This window comes from Myotis nattereri (genome assembly GCF_964212035.1).
Source record: "Myotis nattereri genome assembly, chromosome: 5".
In the NCBI taxonomy this organism is placed as follows: domain Eukaryota; kingdom Metazoa; phylum Chordata; class Mammalia; order Chiroptera; family Vespertilionidae; genus Myotis; species Myotis nattereri.
Window position 1 is genome coordinate 11,690,083 of NC_138080.1, and position 27,311 is coordinate 11,717,393.

The 27,311-nt window shown below is 40.5% G+C and overlaps 2 protein-coding genes across 2 annotated transcripts in view; both read left to right on the forward strand.

Moving 5' to 3' along the window:
- ADRA1A (adrenoceptor alpha 1A) overlaps positions 1 to 27,311 on the forward strand; it is a gene marked incomplete at its 5' end in the record, with an annotated part of 196,598 nt that overhangs the window by 150,570 nt on the left and 18,717 nt on the right. The gene's annotated exons all lie outside the window — the stretch shown is intronic.
- Positions 16,641 to 17,441, forward strand: LOC308519216 (speedy protein C-like; the record flags this gene model as incomplete). Its single annotated transcript, XM_081091226.1, has 1 exon — positions 16,641 to 17,441. One exon carries the CDS (start codon positions 16,641 to 16,643, stop codon positions 17,439 to 17,441), a length of 801 nt encoding a protein of 266 aa, XP_080947352.1.

A 27,311-nucleotide genomic window follows, 5' to 3' on the forward strand; every position in this document is an offset into this window, starting at 1 on the left:
GAATCTTAAAAGCAGCAAGAGAAAAACAGTTAGTTACCTACAAGGGAGTAACCATATGACTGTCAGCTGATTTCTCAACAGAAACTATGCAGGCCAGAAGGGAGTGGCAAGAAATATTCAAAGTGATGAATGCCAGGAACCTACAACCAAGATTACTTTAGCCAGCAAAGCTATCATTCAGAATTAAAGGTCAGATAAAGAGCTTCACAGATAAGGAAAAGCTAAAGGAGTTCATCACCACCAAACCAATATTATATGAAATGCTGAAGGATATTCTTTAAGGGATAAATACCACATGATCTCACTCATTTGTGGAATATAATAAATAACATAAACTGATGAACAAGGACTGATCCAGAGGCGGAGAAGCATTGATTGGACTGTTGGGCCCTGGAGGGAAGGTAGGGGAGGGTAGGGTAAGCGGGAGAGATCAACCAAAGGACTTATATGCAGGCATATAGGCCTAGCCAATGGACATGGACAACAGGGGGCGTGGTAAGGGCATGAGCAGGGGGAGGGGATAGGGTATAACGTTGGGATAAGGACACAGATGTAATATCTTAATCAATAAAAAATATATTAAAAATAAAATAAAATAAAATGAGGAAAGTCTAAAGGACCTCTGAGACAACATCAAGCATATCATCTGCATCATAGGGGCACCAGAAGGAAAAGAGAGTAAGCAAGAAATGGAAAACCCGTTTGAAGAAATAATGGCTGAAAACTTTCTTAACCTGATGAAGAAAAAAGTCATTCAAGTTCAGGAAGCACAGAGAGTCCCATTCAAGAGGAACCTAAATAGATTCACACCAAGGCACATTATGATTAAAATGCCAACCACTAAAGAGAGAATCTTAAAGGCAGAAGAAGACAGTTACCTACAAGGGAATTCCCATAGGGCTGTCAGCCAATTACTCAACAGAAAAACTATAGGCCAGAAGAGATTGGCATAAAACATTCAGTTATGAAAAAAACGTGTAACCAAGACGACTCTTTCCATCCAGGCTATCATTTTAAATTGAAGGCAAAATAAAGAGCTTCCAAGACCAAAAAGAGCTAAAGGAACTTATTATACTAAATGAGTATTGTAAGAAATTTTAAAGGGACTGGTTTAGAACAAAAAAGAAATAGAGAGAGAGAAGAAAATAGGTATTAAATAAAAATGTGGCAATAAATAAGTACCTATCAATAATAAATGGATTAAATGCTCCAATGAAAAGACATGGGGTAGCTTGAATGGATTAGGAAACGTGACCCCTACATACGCTGTCTAGAAGAGACCCACCTCAGAACAAAAGATGCATGAAGGTTGAAAGTAAAGTGATGGATAAAAATATCCCATGCAAATGGAAACAAACAAACAAACAAAAGCTGGGGTAGCAATACTTATTTCTGACAAAATAGACGTCAAAACAAAGGCCTTAAAAAAAGACAGAGAAGGCTATTACTTATTATTAAAGGGATCAACCCAATAAGAGGATATAACCCTCATAAACATATATACACCCAGCAGAGGGCTAATAAGTATATAAAGAAAATCTTGGTGGACTTTAAGGGAAAAATCAACAGCAATACAGTCATAGTAGGGGATTTTAATACCTCACTGTCATCAATGGATAACACAGACAAAAAAGCAACAAAGAAACATCAATCTTAAACAAAACACTGGATTAGATGGAATTAATTGAGATTTGCAGAACATTTTATCCAAAAACAGCAGAATAAACATTCTTCTCAAGTGCACATGGAACATTCTCAAAGATAGACCACGTGTTAGGACACAAAATAAGTTTTAACAAATTCAAGAAGATTGATGTTATATCAAGCATCTTCTCAGTTTACAATGGCATGAAACTAGAAATCAATGACAATTACAAAAACAGCAAATCATTCAAACACATGGAGTCTAAATAGCATGTTATTAAACAACAAATGGGTTATCAATGAATCTGCAGTTCTCTTTGTAGCTCCTGCTGGGTAACCTCAGAGGCTAAATTAGCACCTCCTTAGATCTAAGAGCCAGTGTACCCAGTTGTCAGAGGGGGACCATCCAGATTACAACTCCTCAGACCCATAAGGGACACACTCAGGGGGGCAGACCCAGTGAGCACCAAAGCCCCACTGAAGCAAGTCTTGCCCCAGAAGGGTGTCTTCAGCACAGAAGTTCTCCCACTGCAGACACAGCTGATTCTCACTGCCAATTGGCCTGGAGGTCAATTCCTCCCAGTGATACCTACAACAATCAAGGCATAACTACAACAAGATTGTGCACAAAGCCCACAAGGGGGTGCACCAAGAGTGTCCACCTCAGGTAACTGGGGAGGCTGAGCCACTGGACCCTACAGGACATCTAGCACACAAAGCCACTCTACCAACACAGGGAAGCATAAAAAATGCAGAGACAAAGAAACAGGTCACAAATGACAGAAATGGAGGAAAGCAAACGACTGGATATAGAGTTCAAAACCACGTTTATAAGGTTTTTCAAGAATTTCATGGAAACCGCCGATAAATTTAGTGAGACCCTGGAGGATATGAAAAATGACCAACTAGAAATTAAGCATACACTGACTGAAATAAAGAATAATATACAGAGATCCAACAGCAGACAAGAGGATCCCAAGATTCAAGTCAAAGATTTGAAATGGGAAGAAACAAAAAATACCCAACCGAAAAGAAAAAAGAAAAAAGAATCCAAAAATATGAAGATAGTGTAAGGAGCCTCTGGGACAACTTCAAGAGTACCAACATCAGAATTATAGGGGTACCAGAAGAAGAGAGAGGGCAAGATATTGAAAACCTATTTGAAGAAATAATGACAGAAAACTTCCCCTACCTGATGAAAGAAATAGACTTACAAGTCCAGGAAGCTCAGAGAACCCCAAACAAAAGGAACCCAAAGAGGACCACACCAAGACACATCATAATTAAAATGCCAAGAGCAAAAGACAAAGAGAGAATCTTAAAAGCAGCAAGAGAAAGACAGTCAGTTACCTACAAGAGAGTACCCATACGACTGTCAGCTGATTTCTCAACAGAAACCATGCAGGCCAGAAGAGAGTGGCAAGAAATATTCAAAGTGATGAATAGCAAGAACCTACAATCAAGATTACTTTATCCAGCAAAGCTATCATTCAGAATAGAAGGTCAGATAAAGAGCTTCACAGATAAGAAAAAGCTAAAGGAGTTCATCACCATCAAACCAGCGTTATATGAAATGCTGAAAGGTATTCTTTAAGAAGAGGAAGAAGAAAAAGGAACTCTTACCATTTGCCACAGCATGGATGGAACTGGAAAGCGGATAAATACCACATGATCTCACTCATTTGTGGAATATAATGAACAACATAAACTGATGAACAAGGACTGATCCAGAGACGGAGAGGCATTGATTGGACTGTCGGGCCTTGGAGGGAAGGTAGGGGAGGGTGGGGGTAAGGGGGAAAGATCAACCAAAGGACTTATATGCAAGCATATAGGCCTAACCAATGGACACGGACAACATGGGGTGAGGGCATGAGCGGGGGGGGGGGGTAGGGGATAGAGGGCAACGTGGCGATAAGGACACATATGTAATATCTTAATCAATAAAAAATATATTTTAAAAATAAATAAATAAATAAATAATATGTCACAAAACAGTAAAACACACACACACACACACACACACACACACACACACAAAATCAATAAAACCAACAGCTGGTTCCTTGAAAGGATAAACAAGATTGATGAACCTCTAGCCAAGCTCACCAAGAAGAAAAGAGTGGACCTAAATAAACAAAATCAGAAATGAAAGAGGCAAAATAACAACAGACCCCAAAGAAATACAAAAGATTGTTTAAAAAAATACTATTAACAACTATTTTAACAAACTGGTCAACCTAGAAGAAATGGACATATTCCTAGAAAAATACAAACTTCCAAAACTCAATCAGGAAGAATTTAAAAATCTGAATAGGCTGATAATTATGGAGGAAATTGAAGAGATAATAAAAAAACTTCCAGCAAACAAAAGCCCTGGTCTGGACAGCTTTACAGGGGAGTTTTACCAGACATACAAAGAACTAAAACCTATCCTCCTCAGACTATTCCAAAAACCTCAAGAGGAAGGCACACCTCAAAGCTCTTTCTATGAAGCCAGCATTACCCTAATCCCAAAACCAGATAAAGACACTACATAGAAAGAGAATTACAGGCCAATATCCCTGATGAACATAGATAGATGCTAAAATCCTCAACAAAATTCTAGCAAATCAGATCCAGCATTACATTAGAAGGATCGTACACCATGAACAAGTAAGATTTATTCCAGGGATGCAAGGCTGGTACAATATATGCAACAATAAATGTGATACATCACATAAGCAAATTAAAAGACAAAAATCACATAATCATATCAATTGATGCAGAAAAGGCATTTGACAAAACCCAACACCCTTTCTTGATAAAAAAAAATCTCAGCAACATGGGAATGGAGATCATACCTCAACATAATAAAAGCCTTATATGACAAACCTACAGCCAACATCATACTCAATGAGCAAAAACTAAAACCATTTCCCTAAGAACAGGGACAAGATAGGGATGCCCACTTTCACCACTCCTGTTCGACATAGTACTGGAAGTGCTAGCCATAGCCATCAGACAACAAGAAGAAATAAAAGGCATCCAAATTGGAAAAGAATTAGCAAAACTGTCATTATTTGCAGATGACATGATATTGTACATAGAAAATCCTAGAAGAAGTAGATGAGGAGAAACCAAGATGGCGGCATAGGTTAATGCCGGAGATTGCTGCCTCGAACAACCACTTCAAAAAACAACTAAAAGACGGAACGGACATCATCCAGAACCACAGGAAGGCTGGCTGAGTGGAAATTCTACAACTGGGAGGAAAGAGAATATCATACCCAGACTCAGAGGAGGCGCAGTGCTGAAGTGAAATACTAAGGTGCGGAGTGCACGCGGAGTGGGCTGGAGGCGGAGGGCACGGTTGTTGTTTTCAATCGGGAGGAAGTTTCAGACTCTGAGCTCCAGATCCTGGCGAGTCTCTAGGGATCCAGACTCAAACGGGAGAAGCGGGACTGTCTGGCTTCAGTCGGAACTCGAAGGCAGCTTTCTCTCCGAGGTTTGCAGCAGTTGCTGGGACTCTGTGAGGCAGAGCCCCTAGGGACAGAACTGAGAGCAGCCATAACTGCTCACTCCGGCCTGCCCTGTAGATCCCCGGGGACCCACCCCGCCCAAGCCCTGCGCAGAGAGCCATTTGCCGGATAGCCTCAGGCAAATGCTAGATTAGCACCACCCTAGAGATCCAGCACAGAAGCTCTCTCCCACTGCAGACACAGCTGACTCTCATAGCCAGTTAGCCTGGAGGTCAAATCACCCCCGGTATTGCGGACAACAATCAAGGCTTAACTACAACAAGACTGCGCACAAAGACCACTAGGGGGTGCACCAAGAAAGCATAAAAAATGCGGAGACAAAGAAACAGGACAAAACTGTCAATGGAGGATATTGAGTTCAGAACCACACTTTTAAGGTCTCTTAAGAACTGTCTAGAACAGGGGTGGGCAAACTTTTTGACTCGAGGCTCACAATGGGTTCTTAAACTGGACCAGAGGGCCGGAACAAAAGCATGGATGGAGTGTTTGTGTGAACTAATATAAATTCAAAGTAAACATCATTACATAAAAGGGTACGGTCTTTTTTTTTTTTTTTTTTAGTTTTATTCATTTCAAACGGGCCGGATCCGGCCCGCGGGCCGTAGTTTGCCCACGGCTGGTCTAGAAGCTGCCGATAAATGTAGTGAGATCCTCAAGAAATATAATGAGACCCTTGATGTTATGATAAAGAACCAACTAGAAATTAAGCATACACGGATTGAAATAACGAATACTATACAGACTCTCAACAGCTGACCAGAGGAGTGCAAGAATCAAGGCAAAGACTTGAAATGCGAAGAAGCAAAAAACACCCAACCAGAAAAGCAAAATGAAAAAAGAATTCAAAAATACGAAGATAGTGTAAGGAGCCTCTGGGACAGCTTCAAGTGTACCAACATCAGAATTATAGGGGTGCCAGAAGATGAGAGAGACCAAGATATTGAAAACCTATTTGAAGAAATAATGACAGAAAACTTCCCCCACCTGGTGAAAGAAATAGACTTACAAGTCCAGGAAGCGCAGAGAACCCCAAACAAAAGGAATCCAAAGAGGACCACACCAAGACACATCATAATTAAAATGCCAAGAGCAAAAGACAAAGAGAGAATCTTAAAAGCAGCAAGAGAAAGAAAGTCAGTTGCCTACAGGGAATACCCATATGACTGTCAGCTGATTTCTCAACAGAAACTTTGCAGTCCAGAAGCAAATGGCAAGAAATATTCAAAGTGATGAATACCAAGAACGTACAACCAAGATTACTTTATCCAGCAAAGCTATCATTCAGAATTAAAGGTCAGATAAAGAGCTTCACAGATAAGGAAAAGCTAAAGGAGTTCATCACCACCAAACCAGTATTATATGAAATGCTGAAAGGTATCCTTTAAGAAGAGGAAGAAGAAGAAAAAGGTAAAGATACAAATTATGAACAACAAACATGCATTTATCAACAAGTGAATCTAAGAATCAAGTGAATAAATAATCTGGTGATCATAATAGAATCAGGGACATAGAAAGGGAATGGACTGACTATTCTTGGGGGGGAAAGGGGTGTGGGAGATGCGGGAAGAGACTGGACAAAATCGTGCACCTATGGATGAGGACAGTGGGTGGGGAGTGAGGGCAGAGGGTGGGGCGGGAACTGGGAGGAGGGGAGTTATGGGGGGAAAAAAGAGGAACAAATGTAATAATCTGAACAATAAAGATTTAATTAAAAAAAGAAAAAAAAAGAAAAGAAAATCCTAAAGACTCCATCAAAAAACTACTAAACTTAAATGATTCAGCAATGTAGCAGAATACAAAATTAACACCCAGAAGTCTTTGTCTTTTTTATACACCAGTAATGAACTCACAGAAAGAGAAACAACAACCAAAAAAAAACAATCGTATTTACCATTGCACCAAAAAAAAAAAAAAAAAAAAAAAAAACAAACAATTAAGATACCTAGGAATAAACTTAACTAAGGAGGTAAAAGACCTGTACTCGGAAAACTACAGGACATTGAAAAAAGAGATAGAGGAAGACATAAACAAATGGAAGAATATACCATGTTCGTGGATTGGTAGAATCAACATCATTAAAATGTACATACTACCCAAAGCAATATATAGATTCAATGCAATCCCCATAAAATACCAACTGCATATTTCATAGACTAGAAAAAACTCTCCAAAATTTCACAGGGAACAAAAAAAGACCCAGAATAGCTGCAGCAATCTTGACAAAGGAGAACAAAGTTGGAGGGAGCACAATACCAGATATCAAGCTATATTACAAAGCCACTGTTCTCAAAACTGCCTGGTACTGGTACAAGAACAGACATAGACCAATGGAACAAAACAGAGAACCCAGAAATGACCCAAGCTATTATGCTCAATTAATATTTGACAAAGGAGGCAAGAGCATACAATGGAGTCAAGACAGTCTCTCAATAAATGGTGTTGGGGGAAATTGGACAGATACATGCAAAAAAGATGAAACTAGACAACCAACTTACACCGTACCCCCAAAAAACTCAAAATTGATAAAGAACTTAAACATAAAATGGAAAACCATAAAAATCTTAAAAGAATCCATAGGCAAGAAAATATCAGACATATGTCATATGTCATAGCAATATCTTTACCGATACAGCTCCTAGGGAAATGGAGCAATGGAAACTAAGGAGAAAATAAACAAATGGGGCTACAGCAAAATAAAAGGCTTCTGCACAGCAAAAGAAACCATCAACAAACAACAAGAAAGCCCATTGAATGGGACAATATGTTTGCCGATGTTATACCTGATAAGTGTCTAGTAAGGATCTAGTAAGCTCCAAAATTTATAAGGAACTCATACATCTTAAGAAAAGGAAGATAAACAAAGGACACTTTTGAAAGCGGACATACAGAAGGTCAAGAGACATATAAAAGCATGCTCAAAGTCACTAATCATTTGAGAGATGCAAATCAAAATGACAATGAGGGACCAACTGACACTTGTCAGAATGGCTAACATCAACAAATCAAAAAACGACAAGAGCTGGTGAGAATGTGGACAAAAAGGAACCCTGGTGAACTGCGGGTGGAAATGCAGATTGGTGCAGCCACTGTGGAAAAGAATATGGAGTTTCCTCAAAAAGTTAAAAATGGAACTCCTACTTGACCCTGTAATCTCACTTCTAGGAACATATCCCAAGAAACCAGAAACACCAATCAGAAAGAATATATGCACCCCTATGTTCCTAGCGGCACAATTTACAATAGCTAAGATTTGGAAATAGCCTAAGTGACCATCAGCAGATGAGTGGATTAAAAAACTGTGATACATCTACACAATGGAATACTACACTGCTGTAAAAAAGAAGGAATTCTTACCATTTGCAACAGCATAGATGGAACTGGAGAGCATTATGCTAAGTGAAATAAGCCAGATGGGGAAAGATAAATATCACATGATCTCACTCATTTGTGGAATGTAATGAACAACATAAACTGATGAACAAAAATAGATTCAGAGACAGAGAAGCATCGAACAGACCGTCAAACCTCAGAGAGAGGCAGGAGCAAGATGGGGTGGGGAGGTAAGAGATCAACCAAAGGACTTGTATACATGCATATAAGCATAACCAATGGACACAGACAGTAGGGGGGTGAGGGCATGTGCTGGGGGCTGGGAGTAGTCGGGGAGAGGTCAATGGGGAGAAAAGGAGATATATGTAACACTTTTAACAATAAAGAATTTTTAAAAATGTATAAAGTTTACAGTATAAAACCGGCAATAATCAATGAATCAAAGACACACAAATACTGAATGAAATGATTCTTGATGTTTATGATTCCATTGCTTTGTGTTATCAGCAATGCCTGGACTATAATAGTCATCAGTTTGAAAACTGGCATTGACCAAAAAAATTATTCATCTCTATAGAGTCTTTTAATTTTGAAAATGAACTCTATGTTAACAAACACTGAGTTTATAATCACGCAAAGTGCATATACATTTTTGAGGGACACCCTGTATAGATATAATCCATAGACACAGACAACAGTGTGATGATGGCCAGATGGGAGGGGGGCCAGGGGCTGGGTGGAGTTGGGTAAAGGGGGTGGAGAATTGGAACATCTGTAATAGCATCAACAACAAAAAAAGAAAAAAGAAAATTGGGGAACCTCATAGGGAAACCACAGAAATTTTGGAAGTGTTAGAATTTTTCTGATTGTGGTGGGTGTTACAAGAGTCCGTGCATGTGTTAAAACTGATAGGTCTGTAAATCCAAAGAAATGAATGCTACTGCATATATTTTATTTTAAATCCCAAAGCCCAGGCCACATCCAGACTAGATGATTCAGAATTTCTGGGTGAGAGCCAGGCATCTATATTTTTAAAGCTCCCTAGGTGTTTCCAGTGTGCAGTCAAGGTTAAGAAACACAGATCTATGTGAGCAATGTGTTTGTGGCTTTCTTAGCAGCTCATTCCCCCCATCCCAGAGGACCCATCCGCCACCGGTTTGAATGGGAGGTAGGTTTTTGTGATTCTCTTCTCAAGGAGATGCTTATAAATAGTATGGATTTTTGTTTCTGAGATCCCTGTCCAATGCCCAGAAGTAGTCCTATTAGACATAGAAGAGACTGGGTCCTGTGTTTCCAGAATATTCCAAATTCAGTCTGGTTCCCAGTACCCCCAACCACAGAAGATAAATGACATTAAAATTGCTATATATGATCAGAGCCAGGCAAGAGTTTTGTGATGATTAATTTTATATGTCAACTTGACTGGGATACAAGGTGCCCAAACATCATTTTCAGTGTTTCTGTGAAGGGGCTTTTGGATGAAATTAATGTTTACATTAATAGACTGAGTAAAGCAGATTACCTTCCCTAATGTGGGTGGGCCTCATCCAGTTAGTTGAAGCCCTAAAGAGAACACAAAGAAAGAATTCCTACTGCCTGCCTGTTTTCAAACTGGCACATCAGCTTTTTCCTGCCTCCAGACTGCAACCAAAACATCAGGTTTTCCTGAATCCAGAGCCTAGCAGCCTGTTGGCCTGTTGCACTGTATCTACACCATCAGTTCTTCTGATTGTCAGATTGACAATGAGGTACCATTGGACTTGGATTAAAATTACACATCACCTTTCCTGGGTCTCCATCCTGCAGACAAACCCTGCAGACATTGGAACTTGTCAGCCTGAGCCAATTCCATAGATAGGTAGGATGTATATCAATGTATATCAATGCGTGTATATATATGTATGTATGTGTATACAATATTCCCCCCTAATCTGTAGGGGATGTGTTTCAAGACTCCCAGTGGATGCCTGAAACTGCAGATAGTATCAAATTCTATATATACTATGCTTTTTTCCTTTATATACATAACTACAATAATGTTTAATTTATAAATTAGGCACAGGAAGGGATTAAAAATAATAATGTAGTACAATTATAATATCCTATATAATAAAGAGCTAATATGCTAATTAGACTGAACAGCTGAACGAACTTCCAGACATCCTTCCAGAGAACCTTCTGGATGAAGCTGGGGCTGTGAGGGCCAGCCAAGGCTGTGAGGGGCTGTGAGGACCGGCTGAGGCTGCAAGGGCCGGCTAACGCAGCCAGGGCTGCGAGGGCTGAGCCCCTTGCACGAATTTCATGCATCGGGCCTCTAGTACTATAATAAAAATGATGTGAATGTGGTCTGTCTCTCTCTCTCTAAATATTTTATTGTGCTATACTCACCTTTCCCTTTAAAGGAAGCACTTACAGATGTCTTTGTCATGTCCAAATTGGCAGCATCACTGTTCTTTTGCTTTGGGGCTGTTATTAAGTAAAATTGGGGTCACTTGAACACAAGCACTGCCATACCATTACTGTCTATCTGTTCATTGAGATGGCCACTGAGTGACTAAGAGGTGGGGAGCGTACAGAATGGATAAACTGGGTAAAGGCATGATTCACGTCCATGTGGAATGTAGCGGGATGGCATGAGATTTCATCACACTACCCAGAATGGTGCTCAAGTTAAAACTTATTCACTAATCATCTGAGAAATACAAATCAAAAAGACAATGAGGCACCATCTCACACCTGTCAGAATGGCTATCATCAACAAATCAACAAACAACAAGTGCTGGCGAGGATGTGGAGAAAAGGGAACCCTGCACACTGCTGGTGGGAATGCAGACTGGTGCAGCCACTGTGGAGAACAGTATGGAGTTTCCCCAAAAAGTTAAAAATGGACCTCCCATTTGACCCAGTGACCTCACTTCTAGGAATACATCCCAAGAAACTAGAAACACCAATCAGAAAGGAGATATGCATCCCTATGTTCATAGCAGCACAATTCACCATAGCTAAGATCTGGAATCAGCCTAAGTGCCCATCAGCAGGTGAGTGGATTAAAAAACAGTGGTACATCTACACAATGGAATACTATGCTGCTGTAAAAAGAAAGAACTCTTACTATTTGCAACAGCAGGATGGAACTGGAGAGCATTATGCTAAGCCGAATATGCCAGTTGGAGAAAGACAAATATCACATGATCTCACTCATTTGTGGAATATAATGAACAACATAAACTGATGAACAAAAATAGATCCAGAGACATAGAAGCATCAAACAGACCTACGAGCCTTGGAGAAAAGGCAGGGGAGGGTGGGAAGGGGGGGTAAGTGATCAGCCAACCAAAGGACTTGTATGCATGCAGATAAGCATAACCAAAAGACACAGACAGAAGGGGATGGGGACAAGTGCTGGGGGTGGGGAGTAGGGGGAGAGGGAGCAGCCGGGGTGCTGTCAATGGGAGAAAAAGGAGACATATGTAATACTTTCAACAATAAAGAATTTAAATTTAAAAATAATTTAAATAAATAAATAAATAAAATTCCCCATCTTCACATTAAAAAACAAAACAAACAAAAAAAAACTTAGGAAGTGTTTAATTCTGAAATTTCTCATTTAAGATTTTCAAAACAAATATTTTGTGTTCTGAAACCACATAAATTGCATCCATGGATAAAGGGATCTGATGTATATGTATATGTATATGTATATGTATATGTATATGTATGCATCTTTTTTTATTGTTGTTGTTAAACCTCCCTGAGGATGTTTTTCCCCATTGATATTTTTTAATTCTTTATTGTTTAAAGTATTACATATGTCTCCTTTTCCCCCCATTGATCTCTCCCCGGCTACTCCCATCCCCCAGCACATGCCCTCACCTCCCTACTGTCTGTGTCCATGGGTTATGTTTATATGCATACAAGTCCTTTGGTTGCTCTTTACCCCTCACCCCCTTCTCCCCAGCCTTCCCTCTGAGGTTGGACAGTGTGTTTGAGGCTTCTATGTCTCTGGATCTATTTTTGTTCATCAGCTTATGTTGTTCATTATATTCCACAAAGGAGTGGGATCATGTGATATTTATATTTCTTCAACTGGCTTATTTCACTAAGCATAATGCTATCCAGGGCCATCCATGCTGTTGCAAATGGTAAGAGTTCCTTCTTTTTTACAGCAATGTAGATGTATCACATCATTTTATCCACCCATCTGCTGATGGGCACGTAGGCTGTTTCCAAATCTTAGCTATTGTAAATTGTGCTGCTATGAACATAGGGGTGTATATATCCTTTCCAATTGGTGTTTCTGGTTTCTTGGGATATATTCCTAGAAGTGAGATTGCTGGGTCAAATGGGAGTTCCATTTTTAACTTTTTGAGGAAACTCCATACTGTTTTCCACAGTGGCTGCACCAGTCTGCATTCCCACCAGCAGTGCACAAGGGTTCCTTTTAGTCCACATCCTCGCCAACACTTGTCGTTTGTTGATTTGTTGATGATAGCCATTCTGACAGGTGTGAGATGGTACCTCATTGTCATTTTGATTTGCATCTCTTAGATGATTAGTGATTTTGAGCATGTTTTCATATGCCTCTTGGCCTTCTGTATGTCCTCTTTCAAAAAAATCTCTATTTAGATCCTTTGCCCATTTTGTTTTTTATTGTCTAAAGTATCACATCTCTTCCCCCCCCCATTAACCCCTCTCCCGCCACTTCCACCCCTGAGGGCAAGCCCCCACTGTCCCAGTGTCTGTGCCCATTGGTCATGCTAATTAATATGCATGCATACAAGTTCTTTGGTTGATCTCTTACCACCACCAGCCCCCCCCACACACACACACACACAAACGCCTTCTCCCCAAGGTTGGACGGTCTGTTCAGTGCCACCTTGTCTCTGGATCCATTTTTGTTCATCAGATTATGTTGGTCATTATATCCTACATATGAGTGAGATCATGTGATATTTATCTTTCTCTGACTGGCTTATTTCACTAAGCATAATGCTGTCTGTCCAGGTCCATCCATGCTGTTGTATCATTTTATTTGGCCTTTCAAGGAGAGGAAAAGAAGAGAGAGTCTCCCCACATTGATTTTTAGAGAGAGTGGAAGGGACGGGGAGAGACAGAGGGAGAAACATCAATGTGAGAGAGACACATCAATTGGTTGCCTCCAGCACATGCCCCAAACAGGGCTGGGGATTGAGCCTGCAACCGAGGTATGTATCCTTAACTGGAATCAAACCTGGGACCCTTCAGCCCTAGCTGGTTTGGTTCAGTGGATAAAGCGTCGGCCTGCGGACTGAAGGGTCCTGGGTTTGATTCCAGTCAAGGGCACATACCCATACTGTGGGCTCAATCCCCAGTAGGGGGCATACAGGAGGCAGCCGATCAATGATTCTCTCTCATCATTGATGTTTCCATCTCTCTCTCCCTCTCCCTTCCTCTCTGAAATCAATAAAAAATCTATTAAAAAACATTATTAAAAAAAAAACAAACAACCTGGGACCCTTCAGTCCCTGGGCCAATGCTCTATCCATGGAGCCAAACTGGCTAGGGCTGCATGCATCCTATTTTATTTGTTCTGCTTTTCTGGAGAATCCTGACTAATCCAGATCTCTTAAAATTCACAGCTGCTGACCAGGTAGGCCTAAGCAGCACCAATTTAAAGGTAAAAGAAGGCACTGACATAGACCTTTCTAGAAATACTACAGAAGACTTACACGCTCTATCTATTATGTACTTCTATTCCTAGACACCACCCAAGATCCTCGGAATAAGGACCTTCCTTCCTCATACTGCCTCACAGATCGCTACTCCAAAATTAAGAGCAGAAGGAAGAGATAGAGACGTTTCCCTTTTTTTTTTTTACCTAGAACAGCAATTCTCAATCAGTGTGCTGCAATAAACATGCAATACCTTACTACTTAGTCAGGGCACTAGCCTCTTTTCCCTTATTACCAAAGTTAAAAAATAATAGCCTTCTGGTGTGAATGCCCTGTCTTGAACCATAAATATCTAGGTCATGTAATAGAGCTGCATCTTATTGGTCATGTCACATAATAAGGCTGCGTCTGATTGTTAATTCTTGTTACCAGAAATCCTTACATACAAGTATAGACACCTAATTCTTTTTTAAGCACTTTGGAGCAAAGAGTGTAGGTAAATACTATGATTTTTTTTTGTAAATCAATCAAAATTAATCTATTTTTGTCAGATGGGCAATATATATATTAGTATGCTGTAGAAGTTTAGCAATTTGTTTGTGTGCCATGAAGTGAGACAGTTTGAAAATTGTTGGCCTAGAACATGGTGAATACACCCTCCATAGAACAAACTCAGGAAGATTGATTCAATCACATCTTTTATTATTGCTTCCATTTCAGTTGTTTTGCCTCCTTCTTTGGAAAATCTGAAATTATGAGGTTGGCTATCTGCTATCTTCAGCACCCATTATCCATGCCCACTCACATCATCTTGGGTAAAAATCCTTCTACTTTACCTCTGCATGCAGGAGAGATCAGAGCATTTGTTCTGAACCTCAGTAGTTCCTTTGCTTTCTGTCCACCCTGAAGTTTACTGCCTTTAATGTGGATAGCAACTCAACTGTTGCATTTTTAATAGCTTTGCAATGAACCCAACTCCCTTCTGGTCTCATCCTCTTACATTTCAATGGCAGCATGTTCTCTAGTCATAAATTTCTATCCCTTTGTCATGGAAGCCATGTCTTTCTGCATCATATTATGCAAATTATTTCCTTAAATGTCCCTCTACATTTGCAGTAGGTTGTTCTAGACTTCCCTTTACATTTGAATGTTCAGGAAAGTGTTCCTCTCCTTTCTTCTCCAGGAGGATTTTATAAGCTCCGTGATGGAATGTTTCCTGTTGACTTATTCAATAAAGATATTCACCTGGACTCGATGTTTACTATAATTCAAGGTGTGTGGGCTATCTTTGGCTCTGAACTCTCTCCACTGGAGTGCTGACTGAATTTAATTCCCAACTATGCAGCTGGAGAGCAGTTGATAGACACATCTTCTGGATCAAATTTTCTTATCTAGGAAGCTTTTATTATCTGTGTGATTCTGTTAAGCAAAAATGTAATCAAATTTTATTTTCAGTACCTGACTCTCTGATACTATTAATAGATGAAGTACAAGCCAAAACCGGTTTGGCTCAGTGGATAGAGCGTCGGCCTGCGGACTGAAAGGTCCCAGGTTCGATTCCGGTCAAGGGCATGTACCTGGGTTGCGGGCATATCCCCAGTGGGAGATGTGCAGGAGACAGCTGATCGATGATTCTCTCTCATCAATGTTTCTAACTCTCTATCTCTCTCCCTTCCTCTCTGTAAAAAATCAATAAAATATATTTAAAAAAAATAGATGAAGTACCTATAAAACTACAATCCCCAAAATGAACTATTATTGAGTTCTTAATTTCCCATGTTGCACTTGCACCCTGCCAACCCCTTCCCTCTTTTTTATGCAATCTGTGAGTGGAGGTGGAACAACAGATGGGATGAGGGTGCCCAGCAGTAAGTAGACACTCAATGTAACATTTTTCATTATTTCTTTCATTGAATAGGTAGTGAGTAAGCACCCTGATTCTGGCACTCTTGTAGATGGTGAGGGCACAATAGCAAAGCAAAGTTCCCCCGTCATGGAAGTTACATTGTAGTGGGTACAGAGTTGATGTTCAGCCAAAGAAATTTATCAGATGGGTAAGTGCTATGAACATTAGCAGGGTAAGGGGGTAGTAAGTAATGAAGGGACTTAAGAATTTAGAAAACGCTTCTCATAACTGGATTTTTACCAGCTTTTCCCCTCCAAAATAAATTAAATACAATCCCCATTCAGGAAACACAAAATGTCCTGTTAAAATGGGCACTCAGCTTCCTTTTGTCACCTTCAGGGGTTCTTGAGTATGTCCACAGGGCTCAAGAGACACAGCTGTAAAATCACTGAAATGAGTCCAGGAGGCACATTTTCAAAAAATTTTAATGGTATTTTTAATTTCTGAAACAACAAATAGCCATTCCAAATGGCAATAGTTCCCAAAGTGGATGAATTAAAAATGTGGACGCTGCAGGTAACCCGTGAGCTGAGGGTCCCCTCCCCCGCCGCCCCGCGCCTCACCCCACCCGCCCCCACCCCCTATGAGATGAGCAAAGCCCGAGCCACTGCCCATGAGGTTGCCACCCAGGTGAAGCTGTGGGGCTGGAGCTGTCAAGATGGGGGCAGTGGGCCTCTCGCTGCCCTCCAGCACCTGGAGCTCCGGGCCTTCCTCCGCCTGCTGGAGCACAGCTGCCTTCAGGAATTCCTCGCCAGAGACCCCTGCTTCCAGATTTCAGGTAAGTGTCTCCTGGCCACGGTGCTGGTCTACTTCCGGCGCGCCAACCTGAAGCTCAGCGAGTACACCTGCAGCAACCTGTTCTTGGCACTGAACCTTGCAAGCGATATGGAGGAGGACCTGGAGGAAGCCAAATGTATGATTTTCCCGTGGGCCCTGGGCGAGGGTTGGCACAATCAGGTGGCAGACTTCCTGCGTCAGAGGGACAAGCTGCGGGCGAGGATGGGCCTCCGGGCTTTAGTGAGCCGCCAGCGCTGTGAGAAGGTCATGGCCATGGAGCCATCCCACTGGGCCTGGGCTCGGGAGCGGTGCCCCCACCATGGCGGGGCTCACAGGAGCTACTCAAAGGCCAGGATCACTCTCTCCGGGGGCTCCCTCTGTGGCTCGTCCGTTCTCCATAGTCACTACTCCCACCAACCCTGCCCCTTGCCTGTCTTACCCAAGAGTCCTGCCCCAAACCCGAAGTGGTACGGCTCTCCTTCCCAGGCCTGTCTCTCAGGGGCTGAAGACCCCTGGGCTGGGGGCTTCCTCATGGTCATGCCCTCCCAGCTACTTCTGGAGCCAGGCACCTACACCCTTCACATCCTCTTGGAGCCGCTGCCAGCGCCCTAGGCGCAGACGGATGGAGGAACTGGCGGACGGAAGCACGCACGCACGCTCGCAGGTTGAAGAGCAGGGGCCTGCCTGCCCTGTGGCCCACTGCCCTCCTGTCTTGTTGACTGCAGGCTGTCAGTGCTGCCCAAGCCCCCTGCCCCTCCTCCCAACCTGCAACTTGCACCCACTCTGACCCTGCCCCCCTCCAATAAACTCATGTCCACTGTGTGGAAAAAAAATGTGGGGAATATCATTTGGATTCCAAGAAAGTGAGGAAAATTTAATTTAACAAGACTATATTCCTACAGGGTTTATTAACTGACAGTTTCAAATGGTAACAATTAGGAAAAGAAATCTATAAATTGTTCAAACAATGGCCTCATTGTTGGAATAAAGGAATAGACTTTTCAAGTGAGTTCTTTGAGAGAAATCACTTATTTGAGTGAATGACTTCTGATATATTCATCTAAAACTGCTGCCTAAGGAAACCATGCCAGGTGATGGAGAAAAAAAATGTTTTGTGTTTAGACAAACCTGACTTTGAAGCCCAAATCTCTCACATGATACTTACATAACCATAGGCAAGATACTTAAACTTTTGAGCCTATGTTTTCTCACCTGTCAAATGGGAGTAAAGACCTATTTTACATAAGATTACATATACATAGCCAATAAACATGGGGAGATATTCAACATCATCTTGTTCGGGGAAATGTAAATCATGATTACGAGATGACATTTTGCAACAATTTGATGAGAAAAAAATGTAAAAGTTTGACAAGACCCTGAACATACACTTGCATGCACTTTCACACATAGCACAATGCTCTTAGACAGCCCTCAAGCAGAATAAATCTATCTGAAGAAGCGCATGTTCCCAAAAAGACTAGGTAAGGACACGATAATATTTTATTTCTTCAAGATAGCACCCTAATGGATATGAGAAATATTTCAGTCACTAATTCAGTTTCTTGATCAGTTGTACAATATATTTACTGAGTATTTATCATAAAATATCAGTACTCAACTAGATGAAGTAAGGTATACAAGAAAGGGAGTACAGTGCAACTCATGGTAGACATGACAGTAAGCAGAAGGAGCGGAGGGAGGAGAAAGAGCAGAGGAGAGAGACAAGAAAGTGGTATTAATTCTCGGGTACTGCTGGTGAGAGAGGAAATTGACTTACTCACTTTGGAAAATAGTTTTGTCATTATCTAATAAAGTTTAAGATGCATACACCCTGCAACCAAAAAATTTCACTCCTAAGTAATTATTTTACAGAAAGACATACTTATGTGCTCCAGAATATGGTCATGTTAGCATTACAGTTGGTAATAGCCTCAAACTGGAAATAAAATGCCCACAAAAGAAGTATAGTTAAATTGTGGTATGTTTATCCAATGGAATACTATACAGCAATGAAAATGAAGACACCAGGGTTAAAGATGGCTGCCGACAGGACAGCAGGCTGCAAGGTAGTGTGTGAGTGAGAGAACAAAAGGAGAGTGAGTGTATGTGTGGGGAGTGTATGTATTTGTGAGTGAGGAACAGCTATATTCCAAGGAATTGTTGGGGACTGCCGGATAGGGCTCCCCTGGCCAGGCAGCCTCTCCTGCTGCTGAAATCTCTCCCGGTGTGGATGGCTCTGCGCAGAGATTGTGCCATCTTGAAGGGGAGAGTGGCGCTTATCTGAAGCCCAGCCTTACCTTCAACCGGGGAGACCCTTGGGCACCTCCTGGGACCCTACAACCACAACCCCAGGGACCAGCTACCTCAGCTGTGAACCCAGGAATACCAAGACTCCAGCCTCTCCGACCGCAGGCGCCTAGAAAGTCTGTCCAGGAGGAGACAAAGCGGCGCAAGTACGCTGATGACCCCTGTGCCTTCTCACAGAGCCGAGAGAAGGAACAGCTGAATCAGTTAATATCCACCCAGAACTGGCGAATCAAACACAGCTGGTGAGAAATCCGTGGATGGAAAGGTCAGCTATTGCCTAGGGCAGCGGTTCTCAACCTGTGGGTCGAGACCCCTTTGGGGGTCGAACGACCCTTTCACAGGGGTCGCCTAAGACCATCAGAAAACACATATATAATTACATATTGTTTTTGTGATTACTCACTATGCTTTAATTATGTTCAATTTATAACAATGAAAATACATCCTGCATATCAGATATTGACATTACGATTCATAACAGTAGCAAAGTTACAGTTATGAAGTAGCAACGAAAATAATTTATGGTTGGGAGTCACCATAACACGAGGAACTGTATTAAAGGGTCGCGGCATTAGGAAGGTTGAGAACCACTGGCCTAGGGAGAGGTGAGATCTGGGGTCTAGGCTGAAGGGAAAAATGTGCGCGGAAACAGGCGTGAAATGCGCACAGCGGGAACTAGAGTCTCAAAGGAAGATTGCGCTCCACAGAATACTCGCTGCTGGGGTAAGTGTAGCCCTCGAATGTGGAAGGGGATCCACGGGGCTGCGGGCAGAAGGAGACGCTAGAAATTAACCCACGGCAGGGCTGGGCACAGGAGGGCAGTCTGGAGTTCTGCCAGGGCACCAACTGCGGAGTGCCAGGGGAAGACTCGAGTCTGTGCGCATCCTGTGGCTTTTTCTTTTTTCTTCTTCTTTTTTTTCCTTTTCTTTTTTAAATCCTTGCTTCTGATTACTAAGCCCAGTACATGGGATCTTCCAATTAAAAAACACTCGCCGAGACTGCAGGAGAAAGCTGTTTTTGTGGAACCTGGAGAACAGAGTGTGGAGAAATGAACAGGAAGCCAGCTCTAGGGCAGTCCATCCCTCTAACCCAGCATTACGTGTGGCAGGGAAAGCCATCTAAACACTGGGTATGGAAGGAGCCTTTTAGTCCCGGATATCAATACAGAAACACTGCCACCCAGGGGTTGTATCAGAAATTGGCTCTTGTGTGAATGCAACTAAAGGCAGACTAAGAAACAAAGAGCTACCAACTGCTTGGAAAAAGGATTGTGGCTTATGACGCAGAGGAGCTGTGGAGCACAGGGAACTCCAATACTGGGCTGTCTACCTGACAAGAAACAGACCTGCCAAGCAGAACAGTAGAGGAAGTGAATGACCTTCACTACCTCACATTTTTATTTTTTATCTTTTACTTGAGAAACTAATTTTTTTTCTTTCTCACCTGATTTTACCTTTTTTTTATATTTTTGTTTTTAATTACTATTATTTACCTTTTCTTAAGTTTTATTTTATTTTTTCTTTATTTTATTTTATTTCATTTTATTTTGGGATTAGTGCTCTACATTCTATTTTTATTTTTCCTACAGCATTATTTTACTCTATCTCAATTTTTCCTTTATACCAGCACTCTCTTCCTCACATTCCCTTTTTGCCCTGTTTCTCTTACCCTGTTCTTGCTTTAGTTTTTCTCTATCCTTTCTTTTTACTCCCTGTTAAAAATTGATCTCACTCATATATCTAATTCCTACTCCCCTGCTCCAAGCCCATACACTTTTCTCTTCCCTTTCTTCAATATCCAGATTTTCTTTTACTTCCCTTTTGTTTTTTTGTTTTGTGTTGTTTTGTTTTTTTTCTATTCTGTTTTTTAAATTTTTTCCTTTTCTCAATATCATTTTTGCATTCTTTTCTATCCCCTAACTCTCTTTTTTCTGGTGGTCACCTTTATTTGGGGTTATTAGTATTGTAAATACATTTGTGTTTGGTGCCCTGTGCACTGTGTATTGTTGTGGTGTATTTTGTGCCTTTAAGGCAACGCAGGAGAGAGAGAGCTACATAACCAGACATCCAGAGAGGAGCGATCATGGGGGAGACAAAGAAACAGCCCACATACAAAAGAAAGGGAGGTATCACCAGAAAAGGAAGTAAGTTAAATGGAGGCAAGCAAAATGTCAGAGAAAGAATTCAGAGAAATGGTCATAAGGTCGCTAAAAAGGATAGAAGACAAATTCAATAATATGTGTAAGAACCAAGAGGAAATGAAGAAGAATCAAGAAGAAGTGAAAAATGACATCGCTGCAATAAAGAACTCAATAGAAAGCATCAACAGTAGACTAGAACAAGTAGAGGACTGCATCACTGAGCTAGAAGACAAGGTAGGAAAAAATACCCAAGCAGAGCAGCATCTAGAAAAAAAAAAAACTTAAAAAGCAGGAGGAGAGCCTAAGGGAGCTTTGGGACAACAGGAAATGAAACAACATCTGCAAAATAGGGATGCCAGATGGAGACGAAGGTGATCAAGGAATAGGAAACCTGTTTGGAGAAATAATGACATAAAACTTCCCTGATATAGGGAAGAAAAAACTCACACAAGTCCAAGAAGCTCACAGAGTCCCAAACAAGATGAACCCCAAAAGACAGACACTGAGACACATTATAATTAAATTGGCAAACACCAACGACAAAGTAAGAATCTTAAAGGCTGCCAGAGAGAGAGAAAGTTACCTACAGAGGATCACCCATCAGACTAGTGACTGATTTCTCAACAGAAACACATCAGGCCAGAAGGGAATGGAATGAAATATACAAAGTCATGCAAAGGAAGGGTCTGAATCCAAGAATACTATACCCAGCAAGACTATCAATCAAAATTGAGGGTAAAATCAGGAGCTTCACAGACCAAAAAAGACTAAGGAAGTTTATCACCACCAAACCAGCTATGCAAGAAATGCTAAATGGTCTGCTATAAAAAGAAGAAATAGGAAGAGAAGAAGGAACACAGGCATAAAGAATAAAAATGGCAACAAACAAGTACCTATCAATAATAACTTTAAATGTAAATGGATTAAATGCCCCAATCAAAAGACATAGGGTAGCTGAGTGGATAAGAAAACATGACCCATATATCTGCTGTCCACAGGAAACCCACCTCCAAAAAAAGGAATCACACAGACTGATGGTGAAGGGATGGAAAAAGGTTTTTCAGGTGAATGGAAAGGAAAGAAAAGCTGGGGTAGCAATATTTATATCTGACAAATTAGACCTCAATGTGAAGGCCATAACAAGAGATAAGGAAGGCCACTTCATAATACTAAAGGGAGCAATTCAACAAGAAGATGTAACTCTGGCAAACATACATGCACCCAATACAGGAGCACCCAAATACATAATAAAAAACTTCTGGAGGATATCAAGGGAGAGATCTACAGCAATACAATAATAGTAGGGGACTTTAATACCCCACTAACACCACTGGAAAAATCCTCTAAACAAAAAATCAGCAAAGAAACAGCAATCCTAAATGACTCACTAGATCAGATGGAATTAATTGACATCTTCAGAACATTTTACCCCAAAGCCAAAGAATATACATTCTTTTCAAGTGCAAATGGGTCATTCTCAAAGATAGACCACATATTGGGACACAGGCAAAGTCTCTTCAAATTCAAATAGATAGAAATTATATCAAGCATCTTCTCACATCACAATGGCATAAAACTAGAAATCAACCACAATAAAAACAATTAAAAAAATCAAGCACCTGGAGGCTAACTAGCATGCTATTAAACAATAATTGGTCTACCAAAGAAATCAAGAAGAAATAAAAAGCATCATGGCAACAAATGACAATGAAAACACAACAATCCAAAATCTATGGGACACAGTGAAAGCAGTCTTGAGAGGGAAGTTCATAGCTCTACAGGCCTATCTCAAAAAAAAACAAGAAACAATGGTAATGAATTATCTAACCCTACAACTCAAAGAGTTACAAAGAGAGCAACAAGAAAAGCCTAGAGTAAGCAGAAGGAAGGAAATAATAAAGATCAGAGTGGAGATAAACGATATAAAGACCAAAAATCAATACAAAAGATCAACAAAACCAAGAGCTGGTTCTTTGAAAGGATAAACAAGATTGATGAACCTCTAGCCAGGCTCACCAAGAAGCAAAGAGAGAGGACACAAATAAACAACATCAGAAATGAAAGAGGTGAAGTAACAACCAATCCCACAGAAACACAAACGATTATGAAAAATACTATGAACAACTCTATTCCAACAAAATGGACAACCTAGATGAAATGGACAGATTCTTAGAAAAATACAAGCTCCCAAAACTCAATCAAGAAGAATCAAAAAACCTGAATAGGCCAATAATGACTGAAGAAAATTGAAGCAGTAATCAAAAAACTTCCAGCAAACAAAAGCCCTGGCCTGGACAGCTTCACAGGGGAGTTTTACCAAACATTCAAAGAACAACTAGAACCTATCCTCCTCAGGCTATTCCAAAAAATTCAAGAGGAAGACACACTTCCAAGCTCTTTCTATGAATCCAGAATTACCCTAATCTCAAAACCAGATAAAGACACCACAAAGAAAGAGAATTACAGGCCAATATCCCTGATAAACATAGATGCTAAAATTCTCAACAAAATTCTAGCAAATCGGATTCAGCATTACATTAGAAAGATCATACACCATGACAAAGTGGGATTTATTCCAAGGATGCAAGGATGGTACAATGTCCCCAAATAAATTAATGTGACACATCACATAAACAAACTGAGAGATAAAAATCACATAATCATATCAATTAATGCAGAAAAAGCATTTGACAACACCCTTTCTTGATAAAAACTTTCAGCAAAGTGGGAATAGAAGTATCATACCTCAAATTAATAAAAGTCTTATATGACAAACCTACAGCCAACATCATACTCAATGAGCAAAAACTAAACTAATTTCCCCTAAAAACAGGAACAAGACAAGGATGCCCACTTTCACCACTCCTGCTTGATATAGTACTGGAAGTGCTAGCCATGGTGATCAGACAAGAATATATAAAAGGCATACAAATTGGAAAGGAAGAAGTAAAACTGTCTTTATTCGCAGATGACATGATACTATACATAGAAAACCCCAAAGACTTCATCAAAAAAACTACTAGACTTAATAAATGAATTCAGCAATGTAGCAGAATAAAAATTAACACCCAGAAATCTATGGCTTTTTTATACACCAACAATGAAGTCACAGAAAGAGAAACTAAAAAAACAATCCCATTCACCATTGCACCAAAAAAATAATAATAATAAGATACCTAGGAATAAACTTAAGTACGGACCTAAAAGACCTGTACTCAGAAAACTACAGAAAATTGAAAAAAGAGATAGAGAAAGACATAAACAAATGAAAGAACATACCATGTTCATGGATTGGTAGAACCTACATCATTAAAATGTCCATACTACTCAAAGCAATCTACAGATTCAATGCAATCCCCATTAAAATACCAATGGCATATTTCAAAGATCTAGAAAAAACCCTCCAAAAATTCATCTGGAATAAGAAAATGACCTCGAGTAGCCACAGCCATCCTGAGAAAGAAGAACAAAGTTGGAGGAATCACAATACCAGATATCAAGCTATATTACCAAGCCACAGGTCTCAAAACTTCCTGGTACTGGCATAGACAGTGTGAACAGACATAAAGTGGGAACAGACATAAAGACCAATGGAACAGAACAGAGAACCCAGAAATTGACCCAAGCCATTATGCTCAATTAATATTTAACAAAGGGGGTAAGAGCATACAATGGAGTCAAAACAGTCTCTTTAATAAATGGTGCTGGGAAATTTGGACAGATACATGCAAAAAAATGAAACTAGATTACCAACTTACACTGTACAGAAAAACAAACTCAAAATGGATAAAGGGCTTCAATATAAGATGAGAAACCATAAAAATCCTATAAGACTCCATAGGCAGCAAAATAGCAGACATATGTCTTAGCAATATCTTTACAGACACAGCCCCTAGGGCAATGGAGACTAAGGAGAAAATAAACAAATGGGACTACATCAAAATAAAAAGCTTCTGCACAGCAGAAACCATAAACAAAACAACAAGAAAGCACACTGCATGGGAGAACATATTTGCCAATGATATTTCTGATAGGGCTTAATCTCCAAAATTTACAGAGAACTCATACAACTTAACAAAAGGAAGATAAATGATCCAATAAAAAAATGGTCAAAGGATGTAAATAGACACTTTTTGAAAGAGGACATACAGAAGGCCCAGAGACATATGAAAACATGCTCAAAGTCACTAATCATCCTAGAGATGCAAATCAAAATGACAATGAGATACCATCTCACACCTGTCAAAATGGCTATCATCAACAAATCAACAAATGACAAGTGCTGGAGAGGATGTGGAGAAAAAAGGAGCCCTCATGCACTGCTGGTGGGAATGCAGACTGGTGCAGCCACTGTGGAGAACAGTATGGAGTTTCCTCAAAAAACTAAAAATGGGACTTCCATTTGACCCAGTAATCCCACTTCTAGGACTCTATCCCAAGAAAACAAAAACACCAATCAGAAAGGATATATGCACCCCTATGTTCATAGCAGCACAATTTTATAATAGCCAAGATTTGGAAACAGTCTAAGTGCCTATCAGCAGATTAAAAAACTGTGGTACATCTACACAACGGAATACTATGCTGCTATTAAAAAGAAGAAATTTTTACCATTTGCAACAGCATGGATGGACCTGGAGAGCATTATGCTAAGTGAAATAAGCCAGTCAGAGAAAGATAAATATCACATTATCTCACTCATATGTGGGATATAATGATCAACATAATTTGATGAACAAGAATAGATCAATCTAAGACACGTGGTGGGTGGGGGGCTGTTAGAGAGCAACCAATGGACTTATATGTATGCATATTAGCATAACCAATGGACACAGACATTGGGGGGATGGGGCTTGCCCGAGCTGGGAAGGGATGGGGGAGGGGGTCAATTGGGGGAAAAGGAGACATATGTAAAACTTTAGACAATTAAAAAAATGATAATAATAAAAATTTAAAAAAAAATTTATGTAGCTGTAGTGAAGACACTACAGCTACATACGGCAATGATGACATGAGTGAATATAAAAAACATTATGTTAAACAAAACAAGATAGACCAAAAAAAAATTTATTCTGTATAATCCCATTTGTAAAGTTAAAAAATCAAGAAAAACTAAGCTAATTTTTTGGGACTCATTCATAGGTGGTAAAATCATAAAGCAAAACAAAGAAGGGAAGGAAAGGATTATGGTTCGTGTAATGGTTAATTTTACTTGTCAACCTGGTTAGGCTATAGAACCCAGATATTTGGTCAGACACAGGTCTAAAAGTTGCTATGAAGGCATTTCTTAAATGAGTTTACATTTAATTAGTAAACTTTGAGTAAAGCACATTACGCTGCATAAGGTGGATGATCCAGTCATTTGAAGGCCTTAAGAGAAAAATATTGAGGTCCCCAAAGGAAGAAAGAATTCTGCCTCTAGACAGCCTTTGGACTCAAGCTGCAACAATAGCTCTTCCTTGGATCTCCAACCCGCTGGCTTGCCCTGCAAATTTCTTGCCAGTCTCCACAATTGCATGAGCCAATAGCATAAACACCCCCCCCTTCTTTCTCTTTCTCTCTCTCTCTCCATATATGTATGTGTATTTCTATGTCCTATTGATTTTGTTTCTCTGGAGAACTTTAATACAATCTAGAATGGCCTTTGGGTTGCTAGAAATATTCTATTTCTTCTCCTGGTTGATAGTTATAGAGATGTTCACTCCTCAATAATTCATTAAGCTGTATATTTATGTTTTACGTACTCTGTTATATATGTACTAGAGGCCTGGTGCACGAATTCATGCACAGGTGGGGTCCAGCTGGCCTGCCCCGATGGAGGCCAATACAGGGCTGGACTGGAGGTGGGGACACAGGAAGTTGGTCGCTGACCCCAACCCCAATCAGGCCTGATCAGGGCCAGGTTGGCTGGGGGTGGAAGAGCTGTGGGAGGTCAGCCGGCCCTACCCCTGATGGGGGACAATTAAGGGTGGGGCTGGCCAGGGGAGAGGCTGCTGGTGGTTGGTCAGCTGGCCCCATCCACGATTGGGGTT